The following is a 23,649-nucleotide window of genomic DNA, read 5'->3' as shown; positions in this document are numbered from 1 at the left end:
TTATTTGACTTTATTTTTGCTAGTTTAAAAGTAATACGGGAATATTAAAGAACTGAATATTACTGTTACTGTAAATGCAGTCTAGGCTGCACCTTTCCATATGCTGAACACTGTGGATTTTCTATTTACAAATTCTCCCCACTGCTCAAGGGCAATTCATATACTTACCTTATTATAATCATTAAAAACAGAGGTTCAGGCACCATCAAGGGCAGGGCTCAAATCCACAGACAAGTTACTTAACTGCTCAAAGTCTCAATTTCATCATTTATAAATACCTTCAAGGCTTACTGGAGAATTAAATGAGCTATATTTGTACAAAGCTATTGACATAGTGCCAAGTAAGGGTCCAAGAAATGGTACTTACTATTACATACTTGTAAACATTATATATTTATATGAATATGACAATGAGCTTTTATTGGTTATGTTCATTAAAGGTTTTCTCCATCCTGTGGTTTGTAGCTTTTAGGTCTTAGAATACATTTCACCGTGCACATTCCATTTATTAGTAGTAGTATCAATCCAAACACATCTGTTATATCCCCAATATCCTTGCCATTCCTTTAATAATCCTAACTTTTTCTTCCCTTCAATATGGGATAAACAAACTATCACACTGCTATAAAGTTTCCATCAGAAACCCAGGCTGCCCCTCCTGACTTACCAAGTCTGCTACTTTAGCCAGATCAATCATCATATTAATATCACACCCACATTCAATAATGGTCAATCTACGCTTTTTACCTGTAAGTAAAGACATGAAAACTTTACTTTTAAAAACTCTTGAAAAACTTTACCTATTAATGCTATCATTTTTTAATTGCATTCACCAAACTGCTTTAAACATTTACAGGAATCTGCCAAAAGTACATTTTTACATGAGAAAACTGCTAAAATAAAATAAATTCTATCTTGGTTTTCTTGTTGTGTTTCCTCTTCAATTTAAAAAGAATATCAAGTCTACCCAGACGAATGAAACTGCTCAAACAGGTAAAATCACAACTGGAATGGGCAGGCAAGTAGGCTTCATGACAACTGGGATCCTGCTATCCAGGAGCGAACCAATGTTTCCATCTCTGCCAGAGATTCAACGTTCTCACAACAGCTAAAGACTTCCTCAAACATAATGCAAACATAGTGTCTAAGGAACAATAATTATTTCTTAATTAACGTAAAAAGGATAAAAGGTCAAGATGATCAGGAATACCATACAGATAAAGAAAAGCCTTAATCCGACTGTATTATTAACTGTAACAAGAGATTTCAGATTATATCACTGCCAATTCGGGAATCTGTTTTATCCTCCCTCAAACTTAGAAAGATCGCCATCTCCCAGAGCAGACAAGTTCTCTCATGAAAAAAGAGAGAAAAGCCCCTCTCACTTCCACAAGCATGTGGCTTCCTAAGGGCAACTACGGGGGCCTGGTGCTTGGAATGTGCTTACTGTCTGTTACATGAACGTGGTCACAGCATCCGAGTTGGCCTGTGTAGGCCTGCTAAGCCTTTCAGAACAGCATGCTTGGCAGATCCACAGAGTGGTCAGAATAAGGTATATAGCTACATCACTACTACCTCTAGGAACCTATCCCCTTCCAAAGCTACACCGACTTAGTAAAACTATGACAAATAATATGATATAACAACATTACCTTAACATTTGCCAGTCAAGACAACAACAGACATGCATGTCCCTTAGCTGACACCGCCTGCCATGTCAGCTCTGTGGCAGCACCCCTACCTGACACGATCGTTACAGGCCCTCTGATCTCAGTCAGTTTCTGCCTGGTGAAGTTCCGGATGAGGCACTGTATCAAAGTGCTCTTTCCTACTTTTGGAGGCCCCATCACCACCACCACTATTGGTGGAGGCTCTAGTGGAGTTCGATCAACCACCGGAATGTGATGCTTTTTTGTCTTCAAATCTTGAGTCCTATTTGCAAATTTTAAAAAGAAGGAAATTTTAAGAGAGAAATGCAAAATTTATTTCAAAAAGGCATCTACCTTATAAGTATAGATTTTAAAAAGAACAGAGCAGACAACACATGGATGCAATTAACATCAGTCACTGGTGAACTTCTGGCCCCAATCTAAATAACTGCTTCTCAATCACAATGTAACAGGTTAACTTCAATGGCAGAAAGCGCTGAAAACTGCAAGCACCTTAAAATGTTGTAGTATGTTTAAAGGAAAACACTGAGGCAGTGTATCATAATGGGGGAAAGAGAACAGGTTTGAAGTTAAAATTTGTCTCTCCTACTTACTGGTTGTATAATTTTAAGTAATTTGCTCTCTTAGCCTCAGTTTTTTTAATCCATAAAATGAGAAAACAATAATTCCTACACCCTTAAGGCTGTTGGGAGGATTTAATTCAATAATGTTTAAACTTACTACACGGCATATAGTAAGGGCTTGCATTTATAAATAAGCTATTTAAGACTACATATTACAATGTTATGAAATATATCCAGAAAGAAACAAGCACATCTATCACAGAAATTGTTTAAAGTTTAGGAACAAACTCTAAAAGAAAAACTTTAAGCATTTGTCTCGGGCTAAAAAAAAAACCCAATCAGTATGCAGATGCTGGAGGCAAGGTGGTTCCACAGGAAAAGCTTCTCACAGAATGCATACATCTCCACGACCTTCAGAGCTGGATTAGACAACTTCTAATTCCAATGGTCTATGAACTCATGAATCTGAAGGTCATCGATGAGAGGCTCCTGCTGTTTAAAAAGGATTAAACCAGAAAAACCACCAGACTCTAGATGATCATACCTATGGAAGGATCGAGCCATCCGCACAGCAGACTGAACTGCAAAAGCTTTGGGGTTTCTCTTCCGAGCATCTTCCTCGTCACCAAGCTGGAGATCCTGCAGATGCCGTTTCTTTTTCTTTTCAGCTTTTGGTCCACTGTTTTTCTTTCTGTGTTTCTTCTGGTCCTTAGTCTCCATAGTGGCTTTTTATCAATTCACAAATAGCTCTAACGACATCAAATGAGGCAGGTGTGGGGGAAGCATTTTACAATCCAGGTAACACCCAGAGAGAGGCAGAAAATTTCATGTACTGATTTCTAAAAGTTTACGCATTTGTTTACCCAACAGGGGTAGAAACTGCTTAATATCATCTCTGATTTCACTTCTGTTAGGCTAACCTCTACTTTTTATGCTTAAGTTACTTTTTATTCAATTCAGTGTCTAGATTAATACTGCCAGTTTCTGTGATGATGGAAATATTCTGTATCTATAGCCACTAGCTACATGAGGCTACTAAGAACTTAATATGTAGCTATCAAAGCTGAGAAACTGAATTTTTAATTCAACTACATTCTAAATTTAAATTTCCACATGTAGCTACCATATTGGACAGCACAGGCCTAGGTAACAAGTGGATTGATGAGATGGTTTCCTAACTTAAACTATTAAAATCTTTGTTTCAATTTTCAAAAAATTTAACAACTCTCCAACATGATAATATTAATTTTAGTACTTTCGTTCTGTAAAATCTTTAAATTACACTAGCCACCTACATGCATCTACAGCACCGGTCCCTGACTAGTGAAGGAAATGCAAACTAATCCCTTCCACGTCATATATTAAGGGCTATATCGGCTGAACAATAGGAGCAGTCAGAAGCTTCCCACAGACATAAGCACAGAGGAAATAAGAGTTCTTATATACCAGGATAATGTCAAGGAACACTGCTCCCGGGGGGAGAAGACCTGGGTTCCAAGAGCGCTTTATTCTAGCTATGTGATTTTGGGGAGAGAATTTTGGTTTTAAACTTCCAGTGATGCCTTTCTCTTCATTTTTACGAGTGGGAAAAAGCACAATTTGGAGTCCACAGATCTGGCTCAGGTCTAACGTCACCAGTTGGGATCACCCTGTCATGAGAAGAAAGCTCCCAGCCACCGTCCCTCCCAAGGACCCCGGAACACTTCTTTGGCAGGTAGAAGTGGGAGTATGTCTGTCCCAGCGCCATGAGACGCTCCTTGGGGAAAAACCGTCCGAAAGGACCGAAAGAGGACCTTACCACGCGCACGACTCGCCGATACTCCCTCGGGATCCCGCCGTCGTCTGCCTCAGCCCGCAGTCGTTACCGTGTTCAGAACTGCTACCCCTGAGCCTCCCATGGACACCGCCGGAAACGGAAATGCGCCCACACACGGACTCTACACTCCGACGGGAAACAAGAAGGCCGAAGAAAGAGCCCGGCGGACGGACGACTTTCAGGGCAAAGCCGGGAGGAAGACTGGTGATTGGCAGAGGGCGGGCGCAAAGCCCCGCTCCACTCTGCGCGTGCGCGCGCGTTCCCTGCAGCGGCGTGGATCTGGCAGTGGAACCCGCAGTGGACTGGGGCCCTCTCTCCCCGGAGTCTCCTGCGGGTCCCTCCGGAGAGCCCCAGGCAGCGCGTCCTCGGCTGGGAGTCGGGAAACCGCCCTGTCCGAGCCAGCTGCGTCAGCCGTGGGGCCGGCCCCAGGACCGCTCGCTCATCCTCCGAGGTAACTGCGACCCAGGGGGTCTCGGGCTCCCTGCGTTCTGACGCCCTCTTTTGTGGGACCAGCGCCAGGGCGGGGACGGACTCCCACCCAACCTGGAATGCCTCGGCTTCTCTGTTCCTTGAGGGTGCGGGTGTCCGCGAGCACGGGTCTGCCTTCCCAGGACTCTGCCCATGCCCGGGGGAGGGGGTGTCCCAGGTAGGTTGGAGCGTTCTCTGGCCTGTGAAGACAGTTACGTTTTCGGAGGGTGAGGATGCATCCTTCCGTTGTCATGGAGGTTTTCTTGTTGTTCTAGTTTGCTAATGCTGCGGAATGCAAAACACCAGAGATGGACTGGCTTTTATAAAAAGGGGGTTTATTTGGCTATACAGTTACAGTCTTAAGGCCATAAAGTGTCCAAGGTAACATGTCAGTAATCGGGTACCTTCGCTGGAGGATGGCCAAAGGCGTGCGGAAAACCTCTGTTAGCTGGGAAGGCACGTGGCTGGCATCTGCTCCAAAGTTCTGGTTTCAAAATGGCTTTCTCCCAGGACGTTCCTCTCTAGCAAGCTTGCTCCTCTTCAAAACGTTACTCACAGCTGCACTGGGTTCCTTCTGTTATGTCAGTTCATTTATATGGCTCCAGTGATCAACTTAGACCCACCCTGAATGGGTGGAGCAACACCTCCATGGAAATTATCCAGTCCGGGTCATCACCCACAGTTGGGTGGGGCGCATTCCAAAGAAGCACTCAAAGAAATCTAATCAACACTGACAACATCTGCCCACACAAGATTACATCAAAGAATATGGCTTTTTCTGGGGGACATAATACATTAAAACCGCAAACTTGTCAATAAGGTACACCGAGGCTCAGTTGTTCTGCCCCACAAAACTAGCCCCACTGGGACTTAATTGTGCTTTTTCCCAGCAATACACAGGTATTCACTCTGCGTTCACCATACATTAAGTGCTGTGCTGTGGAAGTTAGCCTACATAGCACATACTTCCCTGATCTATGAAGCTCTTATAATTTTATAACTCCCCCCAACACTATCCCTTTCTTACTTGGAGGTTTCCATATATAGGTAGATCATTCTTCTAATGTTGTCACCAACCCCCATCCCCTTGTCCTCTGCCTTACCTCATCAATGGGGCCCAATAATAATTCTCTGTCTGCCTGGTCCATTCAATCTCCCTTTCTTCTTTCTTCCAAATTAGTTGCAACATCCCTAGTCCTTGTCAGGACCAAGACCCATATCCTCTGCAGGTCAGGAATGGCAAGATGATTGTGTTTTCCTGTTTTATTTTGTTAATAAGTTAGATCACATTGACATATTTTCAAAGGTTCAGGCAAACTTTCATTACTCTAATTATGTCAGGATGTACTAGGCCTTTTACACACTGTTGAGAGTGATTTGCTAAAACTTCTTAAAATTTTTTTGATCTCCTTCATGAGAGTCATTGAAATCTAGTATTCTTTTCTTTTGTGTCTTCAGTTTTGGTATCGCAGTGATGCTGGCCTCCAAGAATGAGTTTTAAAGTATACCTTCCCCTTAATTGTTCTGTAAGAGTTTATGTATAACTGATAATATTTATTCCTTAAATATTTGGGATAATTCACCAATGATGTCATCTAGCCTGGAGTTTCTTTTAACCTGGAAAGGTTAAAATTGATTTAATAGGTATAAGAATATTCTGGTTATCTCTTCGATTCAATAAAGTTTAGTATTTGTGTCTTTCAAGGAACTGGGCCATTTCATCTAAGTTGTCAAATTTATTGGCTTAAAGTTTTTCATAATGTCCACTTACCTTTTAATATCTATAGAATCTGTAGCACTGCTATCTCTCTCTTATTAATATTAATAATTTGTGTCTTTACTCTTTCCTCCTAGAGGTTTGTGAATTTTATTGATTTTTCTGAGTCAGTTCTTTGACCCACTAATTTTCTCTATTGCTTTTCTTTTATTCTATTTCATTGTTATCCACTCCTTTCTTTTTTAAAAATTATCTTCTAATTACGTTGGGTTTATTTTTCTTTTTTTTCAACGGTGGAGGAAAAGATCATTGATTTGAGACTTTTTTTAACTCTTTATTTTGAAATAACTTCAAACTTACAGGAAAGTTACAAAGATAATACAAAAACAATACATAGAACTCCAACTTACCCCCTCACCAAGATACCAGATTTAACAACTTTTAGCATTTTGTAACATTTATTATATCTATCTAGTATCTATCTGTTTATCATCTATCCGTCTATATTTAAACATTTTAAAGTAGGTTGCATATGTCATCCTCCTCAAACAGAACACTTTAGTTACTTTTCTTGAGAACAGGGAAACTCACTATGTAACCAGCTATGTACAGCTATCAAGTTAAAGAAATTTAACAGTGATATAAAGCATACAGCCCATGTTCCAATTTTTTCATTGTCACAATAATGTCCTTTATTCCTTTATTTTAGTAATGTATATTGAACCTAAAATTTCTCCCTTTAACCATATTCAGATATATAATTCAGCGGTGTTAATTACATTCACAATTTTGTGCTGCCATCACCATTATCTATTACTAAAACTTTTTCATCAACCCCAACAGAAATTCAGTACCAATTGAGCTTTATCTTCTCATTCCATAACCCTTCCCAGCCCCTGATAACCTGAATTCTAGTATCTGTCTCTATGAATTTGTTTATTAAAATTATTTCATGTCAGCAAATGAGCTTTTTCTTATGTTCTAATGTGGGCATTTAGGGCTATAAATTTTTCCCTAATTGCTGCTTTTGTGGAATACCACAAATTTTGAAATGCTGGGTTTTCATTTTCATCTGGTTCAAAATACTTTCTCATTTAAATTCAATTTATTTCTTGACCAACAGTGTATTAATTTCTTATTACTACTTATAATAAAAAATCACCAGAAACTTGATAGCTTAAAACAACACAATTCTATAATTTTACAATAATATAGGGTAGAAATATGGCATTGGATCACTGGGCTAAAACAGGTGTCTGCAGAACTGCATCCCTTTCTGGAGGTTCTAGGGGAGAATCTGTTTCCTTGCCTTTTTCAGCTTCACCAGGCTGCTTGTGTTGCTTGATTCATGGCCCTTTCTTTTCCTCTATCTTCAAATCCAGCAACGCTGAATCTCTCTGAACATTTTTCTGTACTGACATTTCTGACTCTTCTGCCTCTCTTATGCTTTTTAAAAAAAGTTTATGTGTCATGCTGTTGATGGATATTTAGGCTGTTTCCAGTTTGGGACTATTACAATGCTGCTGCTATGAACATCCTTGTATTTTTTTTTTTTTTTTTTTTGTGAAAAAAATGTATACATTTTGTTTGGACAAATGGAATTGCTGGGCATGTGTATGACTATGTTCAGCTTTAGTAGATAGTGCCAAACTTCCAAAGCAGTTGTACAAATTTACTCTCCCTTCAGTATTGAATTGAGTTCTTTTTGCTTCACATCCCAGCCAACACTTAATGTTGTCAGCCTCTTTAATTTTGCCATTCTGATGGCTGTGTTGTGGTACAATATTGCATTTTATTTGTCATCTACCTGATGATTAATTTCTGTTCATTAATTAATAAAGAATAGGAAGTTTTGGGATAGGTAGAGTGGGCAAGGGTATTCTAGGTAGTTGGAATAGCATGTTAGATGGCCTCTGGAAATGTTTTAATTGAGTTTTCTTTTAAAGGATTAGGTCATTAAAAGCAAATAAAATATGGACATAAATGAAACAAAGCCAAGGGTAAATCAAGATGGAGAGGTAGACTCCTCTTCTCCTTCCTCCTCAAAGTCGGAGCACCAAGACATGCTTCTATCCTGGGTACTACAGGATGGGTCGGATCCATTTCTTCCCTTGCTGAATGCTGGCTTAGTGGGGAGAGGATCACTGGGGGAGAGGATCACTGGGGGCATTGCAAAGGAATACTCAAGGGGCTGTGGGAGCTCCAGGAAGACAGACACTTAACTCTAACCTGGATTTACAGAACCCAGGCTCCTTTGAGGTTTATGTCCTCAGGTTCTACTACCCTCTGTCCTACATCCTTATTGATATCTATTGATTCTCAGTCACTTCTCCCCATTCAAGAAGACTGTAGCACCTAATCACAAACTTGCTATCTATTCCAAGCTCAGTTATCTTGCTGGGATACTTAACTGCCATGTGATAATCCATCCTTCCAATTATTTTGCCTCATACCATTTTTTTTTTATTAGAGAATTTGTGAGTTTACAAAAAAAAGTCATGCATAAAATACAGGGTTCCCATAAATCACCCTATTATTAACAGCTTGCATTAGTATTGTACATTTGTTACAATTGATGAGGCACATTTTTATAATTGTACTGTTAACTGTAGTCGAATGGTTTATCTTAGGGTTCACTGTTTGTGTTGTGAAGTTCCAGAGATTTTTTTAAAAGCTTTTAGTCCAGTAACATATATGCAACCTAAAATTTCCCCTTTTAACCACATTAAAATATATAATTCGGTGCTGTTAATTATGTTTGCAATGTTGTGCTACGATCACCACTATCCGTTACCAATTTTCCTTCATTCCAAAAAGAAACTCTGTACATATTAAACCTTAAATCCCTATCCTTTGCCTCCACTCTGTCTGCCCTGGTAATCTATATTCTATATTGTGACTATATGAGCTTGCGTTGCTAATTATTCTGTATCAGTGAGATCATACAGTATTTGTCCTTTTGCACTCAACATGATGTCTTCAGTGTTCATCCACATTGTCACAGGTATCAGAACTTCATTCCTTTTATGGCTGAATAATATTCTGTTGTGTGGATGTACCACATTTTGTTTATCCATTCACTGGTTGCTCCCTGAAACTTTTTTTTAATGTATTAGATGTGTTCTTTATTTGGGGAAAAAAAAATGGTGCTTTCATTAGAGTAAAAAGCACAGAATTAACAATCCATTAAAATGCACAAGACTAAATGTGAATGTATCTGTTTATTTAAAGCTTTTGATGCTTAAAATATCAAATAAAATGATCTGTCCAATTGCTATAGTTTTAAAACATAAAACATTTTCCCATTCTCTTTTAAGAAAAATTGCGGCACAAATTAGCACAGTAGAGAGTAGTGAAACAGAGTAACATTTAAAACAATTTTAAAACACAAAGATATCTCTTTAAATTAGTATTTATAATATCAGTTGATAACAAAAGCCAACTTGAATGAAATACAGACATTGACATCATATCATGCTTGCATGTGCCATAAGGACACCAATAGTAAGTTTTAAATTTTACTAGAGATAAGTGTAATCATATAAACAGGAAAAACCCTCCCTTGTTTATTTTTACCCCTAACTTTTTCTTCTATATTCAGTTCTAAAATTTTTTACTTTTCAAAAGTATAAGACAGCTGTCAATACAAATCTCTCACTCGTTTAACATATACTTTTCATTCTCTAATACATATTTTGGTGCTGACGATGCAGTTTTATATCGAATCATTTAATGCCAGAATCCAGGTTGCTTCAGTGTAACTGCAGAAGACTTAAAGCTAGGACTGTACCAGATCGTATGGAAGCAAACGTGCTGTATTGCCCCGTGCTAGTCTGATACATGCTACTTGGGACTGCCAGGGTAGCGATGTTTGGGGGCATTCCTTTTTACTCGGATTTTTCTTCTTCAATCTTGGGAACCCCAGGCACATCAGAGGAAAGTTCATTCAGTATTTTTCTATAAGAGGGTCTTCGTGAAAGGATGTCTCTACGTTTGTGAGGATCAATTACACCTTCAGATTCTGCAGACTCATCTGTCTTTAACAATTGTTGCTACCCGAACAGTTTGTATTTGTGGTGACTGAATAACCGATGGCTGTGGTGTCTGAATTACTCCCTGGACATGTACAGTTTGGCCCGAAGGTAACTGCACTAGAGTTACAGCTGGGGAGCCTCCTCCAGTGCCTGATCCAGCTACAGAAACCTGAGCTAAAGTAGGAATTTAATTTTGACCAGTCTGAGTCTGCATTTGAGCAGATTTGCTCTCTGTCACAGAATCTGTTACACTTCCATCCTGCTGGGATTCAATAGTTTCATGGTCATTTGTCTTTGCTCTCTGTCACAGAATCTGTTACACTTCCATCCTGCTGGGATTCAATAGTTTCATGGTCATTTGTCTTAGATTTGTCTTAATATATTTTTTCCTGCCACATTTGCTCATTAAGACACTTGTAACCAAAGCATTGCTCTTTTCCCGTTTTCTTCTTTATTTATCCTGAATTCAACTTGGCTTTTGTTAAAATATTAGTTTCAAACAAAATTTAAAAGAGTTCATTTGAAACCTCCTTTTTGTAGCCCGCCGCGGTGGGTTCACGGAGCGGACGTGGTCACTGGTGACGGAGGGGAGGAGGTGGGGACGCCGGGCCCGGCCCGCCGCTCTGGCACCGCGCTGCAGCCCAGCAACCCGCGGCGGCCCCGCACAGCCCAGCCTCATCGCCCAGCTGGGACCGCGCTCTGAAACTTTTAATAATCCCTGTGATTATATAGGGTCCACCAGGATAATTCAAGATTATCTACCAATCGTAATGTCAGTTGAAAAGCAACTTTAATTACATCTGAAATCTTCGTTTCCCTTTGCTGTGTAACCTAGTACATCAGATCCAGGGATTAGGACATGGACATCCTTGAAGGGCATTATTATATCCACAACACAGGGGTCCTTGAGCAGTGTTGTTTAGTTTGCATATATTTGTATATTTTCAAGAGATTGTTCTGTTATTAATTCCTTTGTTGTCACAGGACATGTTTTGCATGAGCTTGAATTGTTCTAATTTTATTCAGGCTTATTTTATGGAAAGGAATATGGATTCTTGGTCAGTGTTCCATGAGTAATTGAAAATGTGTATTCTGCTGTTGTTAGGTGGAGTGTTCTATTATTGTGAATTAGGTCAAGTTGGTTGAGAGTTTTGTTCAAGTCTTCTAATGTCCTTACTGCTTTTCCAATTGTTTTATCAGTTACTGAGAAAGGACTACAATTGTGGATATATCTGTTTCTCCTCATAATTCTATCAATTGTTGCTTCATGTACTTCGAAGCTCTGTTATTTTGTGCATAATTGTTTAAGGTTATTATTTCTGCTTAATGAAATTTATCATCGTTGTGAAATGACATACTTTATCCTTGGTAAAACTTTGCTCTGAAATCTAGTTCGTCTGATAATAACTCCTTCAGCTTTCCTTTGATTAGTGTTAGGTATATTTTTTTTATATCCTTTTGTTTTTAACCTATTTGTGTCTTTATATTTAATGTGCATTTCTTATAGGCAACACAATGTCATGTCCTGCTTTTTTTTTTTAATCCAATGTGATAATCCACCTTTTAATTGGCAGATTACATTTAATGTGATTTTCAATATGGTTACAATTAAGTCTATCATTTTACTTGTTTTGTATTTTTCCTCTCTGTTCTTTGTTGTTTCCTCTTTATTTCTGCCTTCTTTTTTTTTCTTAATCTTCATTTTATTGAGATATATTCACATACCATGCAGTCATACAAAACAAATCGTACTTTCGATTGTTTACAGTACCATTACATAGTTGTACATTCATCACCTAAATCAATCCCTGACACCTTCATTAGCACACACACCAAAATAACAAGAATAATAATTGGAGTGAAAAAGAGCAATTGAAGTAAAAAAGAACACTGGGTACCTTTGTCTGTTTGTTTCCTTCCCCTATTTTTCTACTCATCCATCCATAAACGAGACAAAGTGGAGTGTGGTCCTTATGGCTTTCCCAATCCCACTGTCACCCCTCATAAGCTACATTTTTATACAACTGTCTTTGAGATTCATGGGTTCTGGGTTGTAGTTTGATAGTTTCAGGTATCCACCACCAGCTACCCCAATTCTTTAGAACCTAAAAAGGGTTGTCTAAAGTGTGCGTAAGAGTGCCCACCAGAGTGACCTCTCAGCTCCTTTTGGAATCTCTCTGCCACTCAAGCTTATTTCATTTCCTTTCACATCCCCCTTTTGGTCAAGAAGATGTTCTCCGTCCCATGATGCCAGGTCTACATTCCTCCCCGGGAGTCATATTCCACGTTGCCAGGGAGATTCACTCCCCTGGGTGTCTGATCCCACGTAGAGGGGAGGGCAGTGATTTCACCTTTCAAGTTGGCTTAGCTAGACAGAGAGGGCCACATCTGAGCAACAAAGAGGCATTCAGGAGGAGGCTCTTAGGCACAATTATGGGCAGGCCTAGCCTCTCCTTTGCAGCAACAGTCTTCCCAAGGGTAAAACCTATGGTAGAGGGCTCAACCCATCAAACCACCAGTCCCCTATGTCTGTGGTCATGTTAGCAACCATCGAGATGGGGTAGGCGAATACCCCTGCATTCTCCACAGGCTCCTCAAGGGGGCACTACATATTTTTTTTCCTTGTTTTTCTTTTTTTTTTTTTTAACTTTCCCTTCTTTTTTAAATCAACTGTATGAAAAAAAAGTTAAAAAGAAAACAAACATACGATAAAAGAACATTTCAAAGAGACCATAACAAGGGAGTAAGAAAAAGAAAACTAACCTAAGGTAACTGCTTAACTTCCAACACGTTCCTACTTTACCCCAAGAAAGTTACCTAATATAGCAACATTTCTGTGAGCTTGTTCCTACTATATCCATCAGAAATTAACAGACCATAGTCATTCCTGGGCATCCCCAGAACGTTGAATAGCTTATCTGTTCTTCTTGGATTATTGTTCCCCCTTCCTTAATTGCTCTCTATTGCTAGTTCCCCTACATTCTACATTATAAACCATTTGTTTTACATTTTTCAAAGTTCACATTAGTGGTAGCATATAATATTTCTCTTTTTGTGCCTGGCATATTTCGCTCAGCATTATGTCTTCAACGTTCATCCATGTTGTCATATGTTTCACGAGATCGTTCCTTCTTACTGCCGTGTAGTATTCCATCGTGTGTATGTACCACATTTTATTTATCCACTCATCTGTTGAAGGACATTTGGGTTGTTTCCATCTCTTGGCAATTGTGAATAATGCTGCTATGAACATTGGCGTGCAGATATCTGTTCGTGTCACTGCTTTCCGATCTTCCGGGTACATACCGAGAAGTGCAATCGCTGCATCGAATGGTAACTCTGTATCTAGTGTTCTAAGGAACTGCCAGACTGACTTCCAGAGTGGCTGAACCATTATACAGTCCCACCAACAATGAATAAGAGTCCCAATTTCTCCACATCCCCTCCAGCATTTGTAGTTTCCTGTTTGTTTAATGGCAGCCATTCTAATTGGTGTGAGACGGTATCTCATTGTGGTCTTAATTTGCATCTCTCTAATAGCTAGTGAAGCTGAACATTTTTTCATGTGTTTCTTGACCATTTGTATTTCCTCTTCAGAGAACTGTCTTTTCATATCTTTTGCCCATTTTATAATTGGGCTGTCTGTACTATTGTCATTGAGTTGTAGGATTTCTTTGTATATGCAAGAGATCAGTCTTTTGTCAGATACATGGTTTCCAAAAATTTTTTCCCATTGAGTTGGCTGCCTCTTTACCTTTTTGAGAAATTCCTTTGAGGTGCAGAAACTTCTAAGCTTGAGGAGTTCCCATTTATCTATTTTCTCTTTTGTTGCTTGTGCTTTGGGTGTAAAGTCTAGGAAGTGGCTGCCTAATACAAGGTCTTGAAGATGTTTCCCTACATTATCTTCTAGGAGTTTTATGGTACTTTCTTTTATATTGAGATCTTTCATCCATTTTGAGTTAATTTTTGTGTAGGGTGTGAGGTAGGGGTCCTCTTTCATTCTTTTGGATATGGATATCCAACTCTCCCAGCCCCATTTGTTGAAAAGACCATTATGACTCAGTTCGGTGACTTTGGGGGCCTTATCAAAGATTAGTCGGCCATAGATCTGAGGGTCTATCTCCGAATTCTCAATTCGATTCCATTGATCTATATGTCTATCTTTGTGCCAGTACCATGCTGTTTTGGCAACTGTGGCTTTATAATAAGCTTCAAAGTCAGGGAGTGTAAGTCCTCCCACTTCGTTTTTCTGTTTTAGAGTGTCTTTAGCAATTCGAGGCATCTTCCCTTTCCAAATAAATTTGATAACTAGCTTTTCCAAGTCTGCAAAGTAGGTTGTTGGAATTTTGATTGGGATTGCATTGAATCTGTAGATGAGTTTGGGTAGAATTGACATCTTAATGACATTTAGCCTTCCTATCCATGAACATGGAATATTTTTCCATCTTTTAAGGTCCCCTTCTATTTCTTTTAGTAGAGTTATGTAGTTTTCTTTGTATAGGTCTTTTACATCTTTGGTTAAGTTTATTCCTAGGTACTTGATTTTTTTAGTTGCTATTGAAAATGGTATCTTTTTCTTGAGTATCTCTTCAGTTTGTTCATTTCTAGCATATAGAAACATTACTGACTTATTTGCATTAATCTTGTATCCTGCTACTTTGCTAAATTTGTTTATTAGCTCTAGTAGCTATATTGTCGATTTCTCAGGGTTTTCTAGATATAAGATCATATCATCTGCAAACAATGACAGTTTTACTTCTTCTTTTCCAATTTGGATGCCTTTTATTTCTTTGTCTTGCCGGATTGCCCTGGCTAGCACTTCCAGCACAATGTTGAATAACAGTGGTGACAGCGGGCATCCTTGTCTTGTTCCTGATCTTAGAGGGAAGGCTTTCAGTCTCTCACCATTGAGTACTATGCTGGCTGTGGGTTTTTCGTATATGCTCTTTATCATGTTGAGGAAGTTTCCTTCAATTCCTACCTTTTGAAGTGTTTTTATCAAAAAGGGATGTTGGATTTTGTCAAATGCTTTTTCAGCATCTATTGAGATGATCAATTGATTTTTCCCTTTCGAGTTTTTAATGTGTTGTAATACATTGATTGATTTTCTTATGTTGAACCATCCTTGCATGCCTGGAATGAACCCCACTTGGTCTTGGTGTATGATTTTTTTAATGTGTCTTTGGATTCGATTTGCAAGTATTTTGTTGAGGATTTTTGCATCTATATTCATTAGGGAGATTGGCCAGTAGTTTTCCCTTTTTGTAGCATCTTTGCCTGCTTTTGGTATTAGATTGATGTTACCTTCATAAAATGAGTTAGGTAGTGTTCCATTTTTTTCAATGTTTTGAAAGAGTTTGAGTAAGATTGGTGTCAGTTCTTTCTGGAAAGTTTGGTAGAATTCCCCTGTGAAGCCTTCTGGCCCTGGGCATTTATTTGTGGGAAGATTTCTGATGACTGATTGGATCTCTTTGCTTGTGATGGGTTGGTTGAGGTCTTCTATTTCTTCTCTGGTCAGTCTAGGTTGTTCATATGTTTCCAGGAAATTGTCCATTTCTTCTACATTATCCAGTTTGTTGCCATACAGTTGTTCATAGTATCCTCTTATAATTTTTTTAATTTCTTCAGGATCTGCAGTTGTGTCACCTTCTTCATTCATTATTTTGTTTATATGGGTCTTCTCTCTTTTTGATTTTGTCAGTCTAGCTAGGGGCTTGTCAATCTTGTTGATCTTCTCAAAGAACCAACTTTTGGTGATATTTATCCTCTCTATTGTTTTTTTGTTCTCTATGTCATTTATTTCTGCTTTAATCCTTGTTATTTCTTTTCTTCTACTTGGTTTAGGATTGGTTTGCTGTTCATTTTCTAGCTTCTTCAGTTGATCCATTAGTTCTTTGATTTTGGCTCTTTCTTCCTTTTTAATATATGCGTTTATTGCTATAAATTTCCCCCTTAGCACTGCTTTTACTGCATCCCATAGGTTTTGGTATGTTGTGTTCTCATTTTCATTCGTCTCTATATATTTAGCAATTTCTCTAGCTATTTCTTCTTTAACCCACTGATTGTTTAGGAGTGTGTTGTTTAACCTCCAGGTATTTGTGAATTTTCTAAGTCTCTGATGGTTATTGACTTCTAATTGTATTCCATTGTGGTCAGAGAATGTGCTTTGAATAATTTCAATCTTTTTAAATTTATTGAGGCTTGTTTTATGTCCCAGCATATGATCTATTCTGGAGAAAGTTCCATGAGCACTAGAAAAGTATGTGTATCCTGGTGATTTGGGATGTAATGTCCTGTATATGTCTGTTAAATCTAATTCATTTATCAGATTGTTTAGGTTTACAGTTTCCTTATTGGTCTTCTGTCTGGTTGATCTATCTATAGGAGAGAGTGATGTGTTGAAGTCTCCCACAATTATTGTGGAAACCTCAATTGTTTCCTTTAGTTTTGCCATGTTTCTCTCATGTATTTTGTGGCACCTTGATTGGGTGCATAGACATTTACGATTGTTATTTCTTCTTGTTGAATTGCCCCTTTTATTAGTATGTAGTGGCCTTCTTTGTCTCTCAAAACATCCCTGCATTTAAAGTCTATTTTATCTGAGATTAATATTGCTACACCTGCTTTCTTTTGGCTGTACCTTGCATGAAATATTTTTTCCATCCTTTCACTTTCAGTTTCTTTGTGTCCCTGTGTCTAAGATGAGTCTCTTGTATGCAGCATATTGATGGTTCATTTTTTTTGATCCATTCGGCAAATCTATATCTTTTAATTGGGTAGTTTAATCCATTTACATTCAACGTTATAACTGTGAAGGCATTTCTTCAATCAGCCATCTTATCCTTTGGTTTATGTTTGTCATATTTTTCCCCTCTCTCTATTAATATCCTTTATTGTACCCATACCAAATCTCTTTAGTACTGAACCTTTCTCCTAGTCTCTCTGTCCTTTCTTTGTTTCTCTGTCTGTAGGGCTCCCTTTAGTATCTCCAGTAGGGCAGGTCTCTTGTTAGCAAATTCTCTCAGCATTTGTTTGTCTGTGAAAAATTTAAGCTCTCCCTCAAATTTGAAGGAGAGCTTTGCTGGATAAAGTATTCTTGGCTGGAAATTCCTCTCACTCAGAATTTTAAATATATCGTGCCACTGCCTTCTCGCCTCCATGGTGGCTGCTGAGTAGTCACTACTTAGTCTTATGCTGTTTCCTTTGTATGTGGTGAATTACTTTTCTCTTGCTGCTTTCAGGACTTGCTCCTTCTCTTCCGTGTTTTTTTTTTATTTTTTTATTTTTTTTAATCATCATTTTATTGAGATATATTCACATACCACGCAGTCATACAAAACAAATTGTACTTTCGATTGTTTACAGTACCATTACATAGTTGTACATTCATCACCTAAATCAATCCCTGACACCTTCATTAGCACACACACAAAAATAACAAGAATAATAATTAGAGTGAAAAAGAGCAATTGAAGTAAAAAAGAACACTGGGTACCTTTGTCTGTTTGTTTCCTTCCCCTACTTTTTTTTTTTTTTTTTTAATCATCATTTTATTGAGATATATTCACATACCACGCAGTCATACAAAACAAATTGTACTTTCGATTGTTTACAGTACCATTACATAGTTGTACATTCATCACCTAAATCAATCCCTGACACCTTCATTAGCACACACACAAAAATAACAAGAATAATAATTAGAGTGAAAAAGAGCAATTGAAGTAAAAAAGAACACTAGGTACCTTTGTCTGTTTGTTTGCTTCCCCTACTTTTCTACACATCAATCCATAAACTAGACAAAGTGGAGTTTGGTCCTTATGGCATTCCCAATCCCACTGTCACCCCTCATAAGCTACATTTTTATACAACTGTCTTCGAGATTCATGGGTTCTGGGTTGTAGTTTAATAGTTTCAGGTATCCACCACCAGCTACCCCAATTCTTTAGAACCTAAAAAAGGTTGTCTAAAGTGTGCGTAAGAGTGCCCACCAGAGTGATCTCTCGGCTCGTTTTGGAATCTCTCTGCCACTGAAGCTTATTTCATTTCCTTTCTCATCCCCCTTTTGGTCAAGAAGATGTTATCCATCCCACGATGCCGGGTCTACATTCCTCCCCGGGAGTCATATTCCACGTTGCCAGGGAGATTCACTTCCCTGGGTGTCTGATCCCACGTAGGGGGGAGGGCAGTGATTTCACCTTTCAAGTTGGCTTAGCTAGAGAGAGAGGGCCACATCTGAGCAACAAAGAGGCATTCAGGAGGAGACTCTTAGGCAGAAATACAGGGAGGCCTAGCCTCTCCTTTGCAGCAACCGTCTTCCCAAGGGTAAAACTTATGGTAAAGGGCTCAACCCATCAAACCACCAGTCCCCTATGTCTGTGGTCATGTTAGCAACCATGGAGGTGGGGTAGGCGAATACCCCTGCATTCTCCACAGGCTCCTCAAGGGGGCACTACATCTTTTTTTTTTTTTTTCCTTGTTTGTCTTTTTTCTTTTTTCTTTTTTTTTTTTTTTTAACTTTCCCTTCTTTTTTCAAATCAACTGTATGAAAAAAAAAGTTAAAAAGAAAACAAACATACAATAAAAGAACATTTCAAAGAGACCATAGCAAGGGAGTAAGAAAAAGACAACTAACCTAAGATAACTGCTTAACTTCCAACATGTTCCTACTTTACCCCAAGAAAGTTACATACTATAGCAACATTTCAGTGAACTTGTTCCTACTACATCCATCAGAAATTAACAGACCATAGTCATTTCTGGGCATCCCCAGAACGTTAAATAGCTTATCTGTTCTTCTTGGATTATTGTTCCCCCTTCCTTAATTGCTCTCTACTGCTAGTTCCCCTACATTCTACATTATAAACCATTTGTTTTACATTTTTCAAAGTTCACATTAGTGGTAGCATATAATATTTCTCTTTTTGTGCCTGGCTTATTTCGCTCAGCATTATGTCTTCAAGGTTCATCCATGTTGTCATATGTTTCACGAGATCGTTCCTTCTTACTGCCGCGTAGTATTCCATCGTGTGTATATACCACATTTTATTTATCCACTCATCTGTTGAAGGACATTTGGGTTGTTTCCATCTCTTGGCAATTGTGAATAATGCTGCTATGAACATTGGCGTGCAGATATCTGTTCGTGTCACTGCTTTCCGATCTTCCGGGTATATCCCGAGAAGTGCAATCGCTGGATCGAATGGTAGCTCTATCTCTAGTTTTCTAAGGAACTGCCAGACTGACTTCCAGAGTGGCTGAACCATTATACAGTCCCACCAACAATGAATAAGAGTTCCAATTTCTCCACATCCCCTCCAGCATTTGTAGTTTCCTGTTTGTTTAATGGCAGCCATTCTAACCGGTGTTAGATGGTATCTCATTGTGGTCTTAATTTGCATCTCTCTAATAGCTAGTGAAGCTGAACATTTTTTCATGTGTTTCTTGGCCATTTGTATTTCCTCTTCAGAGAACTGTCTTTTCATATCTTTTGCCCATTTTATAATTGGGCTGTCTGTACTATTGTCATTGAGTTGTAGGATTTCTTTGTATATGCAAGATATCAGTCTTTTGTCAGATACATGGTTTCCAAAAATTTTTTCCCATTGAGTTGGCTGCCTCTTTACCTTTTTGAGAAATTCCTTTGAGGTGCAGAAACTTCTAAGCTTGAGGAGTTCCCATTTATCTATTTTCTCTTTTGTTGCTTGTGCTTTGGGTGTAAAGTCTAGGAAGTGGCCTCCTAATACAAGGTCTTGAAGATGTTTTCCTACATTATCTTCTAGGAGTTTTATGGTACTTTCTTTTATATTGAGATCTTTGGTCCATTTTGAGTTAATTTTTGTGTAGGGGGTGAGGTAGGGGTCCTCTTTCATTCTTTTGGATATGGATATCCAACTCTCCCAGCCCCATTTGTTGAAAAGACCATTATGGCTCAGTTCGGTGACTTTGGGGGCCTTATCAAAGATCAGTCGGCCATAGATCTGAGGGTCTATCTCTGAATTCTCAATTCGATTCCATTGATCTATATGTCTATCTTTGTGCCAGTACCATGCTGTTTTGGCAACTGTGGCTTTATAATAGGCTTCAAAGTCAGGGAGTGTAAGTCCTCCCACTTCGTTTTTCTTTTTTAGAGTGTCTTTAGCAATTCGAGGCATCTTCCCTTTCCAAATAAATTTGATAACTAGCTTTTCCAAGTCTGCAAAGTAGGTTGTTGGAATTTTGATTGGGATTGCATTGAATCTGTAGATGAGTTTGGGTAGAATTGACATCTTAATGACATTTAGCCTTCCTATCCATGAACATGGAATATTTTTCCATCTTTTAAGGTCCCCTTCTATTTCTTTTAGTAGAGTTATGTAGTTTTCTTTGTATAGGTCTTTTACATCTTTGGTTAAGTTTATTCCTAGGTACTTGATTTTTTTAGTTGCTATTGAAAATGGTATCTTTTTCTTGAGTGTCTCTTCAGTTTGTTCATTTCTAGCATATAGAAACATTACTGACTTATGTGCATTAATCTTGTATCCCGCTACTTTGCTAAATTTGTTTATTAGCTCTAGTAGGTGTATCGTTGATTTCTCAGGGTTTTCTAGATATAAGATCATATCATCTGCAAACAATGACAGTTTTACTTCTTCTTTTCCAATTTGGATGCCTTTTATTTCTTTGTCTTGCCGGATTGCCCTGGCTAGCACTTCCAGCACAATGTTGAATAACAGTGGTGACAGCGGGCATCCTTGTCTTGTTCCTGATCTTAGAGGGAAGGCTTTCAGTCTCTCACCATTGAGTACTATGCTGGCTGTGGGTTTTTCATATATGCTCTTTATCATGTTGAGGAAGTTTCCTTCAATTCCTACCTTTTGAAGTGTTTTGATCAAAAAGGGATGTTGGATTTTGTCAAATGCTTTTTCAGCATCTATTGAGATGATCAATTGATTTTTCCCTTTCGAGTTTTTAATGTGTTGTAATACATTGATTGTTTTTCTTATGTTGAACCATCCTTGCATGCCTGGAATGAACCCCACTTGGTCATGGTGTATGATTTTTTTAATGTGTCTTTGGATTCGATTTGCAAGTATTTTGTTGAGGATTTTTGCATCTATATTCATTAGGGAGATTGGCCGGTAGTTTTCCTTTTTTGTAGCATCTTTGCCTGGTTTTGGTATTAGATTGATGTTAGCTTCATAGAATGAGTTAGGTAGTGTTCCATTTTTTTCAATGTTTTGAAAGAGTTTGAGTAAGATTGGTGTCAGTTCTTTCTGGAAAGTTTGGTAGAATTCCCCTGTGAAGCCATCTGGCCCTGGGCATTTATTTGTGGGAAGATTTTTGATGACTGATTGGATCTCTTTGCTTGTGATGGGTTGGTTGAGGTCTTCTATTTCTTCTCTGGTCAGTCTAGGTTGTTCATATGTTTCCAGGAAATTGTCCATTTCTTCTACATTATCCAGTTTGTTGCCATACAGTTGTTCATAATATCCTCTTATAATTTTTTTAATTTCTTCAGGATCTGCAGTTATGTCACCTTTTTCATTCATTATTTTGTTTATATGGGTCTTCTCTCTTTTTGATTTTGTCAGTCTAGCTAGGGGCTTGTCAATCTTGTTGATCTTCTCAAAGAACCAACTTTTGGTGATATTTATCCTTTCTATTGTTTTTTTGTTCTCTATGTCATTTATTTCTGCTTTAATCCTTGTTATTTCTTTTCTTGTACTTGGTTTAGGATTGGTTTGCTGTTCATTTTCTAGCTTCTTCAGTTGATCCATTAGTTCTTTGATTTTGGCTCTTTCTTCCTTTTTAATATATGCGTTTAGTGCTATAAATTTCCCCCTTAGCACTGCTTTTGCTGCATCCCATAGGTTTTGGTATGTTGTGTTCTCATTTTCATTCGTCTCTATATATTTAGCAATTTCTCTTGCTATTTCTTCTTTAACCCACTGATTGTTTAGGAGTGTGTTGTTTAACCTCCAGGTATTTGTGAATTTTCTAAGTCTCTGATGGTTATTGACTTCTAATTGTATTCCATTGTGGTCAGAGAATGTGCTTTGAATAATTTCAATCTTTTTAAATTTATTGAGGCTTGTTTTATGTCCCAGCATATGATCTATTCTGGAGAAAGTTCCGTGAGCACTAGAAAACTATGTGTATCCTGTTGATTTGGGATGTAATGTCCTGTAGATGTCTGTTAAGTCTAATTCATTTATCAGATTGTTTAGGTTTTCAATTTCCTTATTGGTCTTCTGTCTGGTTGATCTATCTATAGGAGAGAGTGATGTGTTGAAGTCTCCCACAATTATTGTGGAAACATCAATTGCTTCCTTTAGTTTTGTCAATGTTTCTCTCATGTATTTTGTGGCACCTTGATTGGGTGCATAGACATTTACGATTGTTATTTCTTCTTGCTGAATTGCCCCTTTTATTAGTATGTAGTGGCCTTCTTTGTCTCTCAAAACATCCCTGCATTTGAAGTCTATTTTATCTGAGATTAATATTGCTACACCTGCTTTCTTTTGGCTGTAGCTTGCATGAAATATTTTTTTCCATCCTTTCACTTTCAGTTTCTTTGTGTCCCTGTGTCTAAGATCAGTCTCTTGTATGCAACATATTGATGGTTCATTTTTTTTGATCCATTCTGCGAATCTATATCTTTTAATTGGGGAGTTTAATCCATTTACATTCAACGTTAAAACCGTGAAGGCATTTCTTGAATCGGCCATCTTATCCTTTGGATTATGTTTGCCATATTTTTCCCTCTCTCTATTAATATCCTTTATTGTACCCATACCGAATCTCTTTAGTACTGAACCTTTCTCCAAGTCTCTCTGTCCTGTCTTTGTTTCTCTGTCTGTAGGGCTCCCTTTAGTATCTCCAGTAGGGCAGGTCTCTTGTTAGCAAATTCTCTCAGCATTTCTTTGTCTGTGAAAAATTTAAGCTCTCCCTCAAATTTGAAGGAGAGCTTTGCTGGATAAAGTATTCTTGGCTGGAAATTCCTCTCACTCAGAATTTTAAATATATCGTGCCACTGCCTTCTCGCCTCCATGGTGGCTGCTGACTAGTCACTACTTAGTCTTATGCTGTTTCCTTTGTATGTGGTGAATTGCTTTTCTCTTGCTGCTTTCAGAACTTGCTCCTTCTCTTCTATGTTTGACAGTGTGATCAGTATATGTCTCGGAGTGGGTTTTTTTGGATTTATTCTATTTGGAGTTCGCTGAGCATTTATGATTTGTGTATTTATGTTGTTTAGATTTGGGAAGTTTTCCCCAACAATTTCTTTGAATACTCTTCCTAGACCTTTACCCTTTTCTTCCCCTTCTGGGACACCAATGAGTCTTATATTTGGACGTTTCATATTATCTATCATATCCCTGAGGTCCATTTCGAGTTTTTC

General features: G+C 38.3%; 2 protein-coding genes and 1 pseudogene across 2 annotated transcripts in view; 1 reads left to right on the top strand and 2 right to left on the bottom strand.

Annotated features, from left to right (window-relative positions):
• BMS1 (BMS1 ribosome biogenesis factor) overlaps window positions 1-4,263 on the bottom strand; it is a 64,549-nt gene extending 60,286 nt beyond the window's left edge. Inside the window, exons 1-4 of the mRNA XM_037803929.1 lie at window positions 4,032-4,263; window positions 2,778-2,982; window positions 1,742-1,932; window positions 668-747 (exon numbers count right to left, since the gene is read on the bottom strand). Of these exons, the coding sequence (XP_037659857.1) occupies window positions 668-747; window positions 1,742-1,932; window positions 2,778-2,953 (447 nt within the window). The 5' untranslated portion in view covers window positions 2,954-2,982; window positions 4,032-4,263. The remainder of the gene's footprint in view (window positions 1-667; window positions 748-1,741; window positions 1,933-2,777; window positions 2,983-4,031) is intronic.
• The window catches only part of LOC119509983, a 72,867-nt gene continuing 53,105 nt past the window's right edge, over window positions 3,888-23,649 (top strand). Inside the window, exon 1 of the mRNA XM_037803928.1 lies at window positions 3,888-4,500. Coding sequence (XP_037659856.1) covers window positions 3,888-4,500 — 613 coding nt within the window. The remainder of the gene's footprint in view (window positions 4,501-23,649) is intronic.
• LOC119510738 lies at window positions 9,942-10,947 on the bottom strand (annotated as a pseudogene).

This window comes from Choloepus didactylus, chromosome 15, assembly GCF_015220235.1.
Source record: "Choloepus didactylus isolate mChoDid1 chromosome 15, mChoDid1.pri, whole genome shotgun sequence".
Lineage (NCBI taxonomy): Eukaryota > Metazoa > Chordata > Mammalia > Pilosa > Megalonychidae > Choloepus > Choloepus didactylus.
The sequence above is the reverse complement of the archived record's forward strand: the minus strand, read 5'-3'. Positions and strand labels throughout refer to the sequence as shown.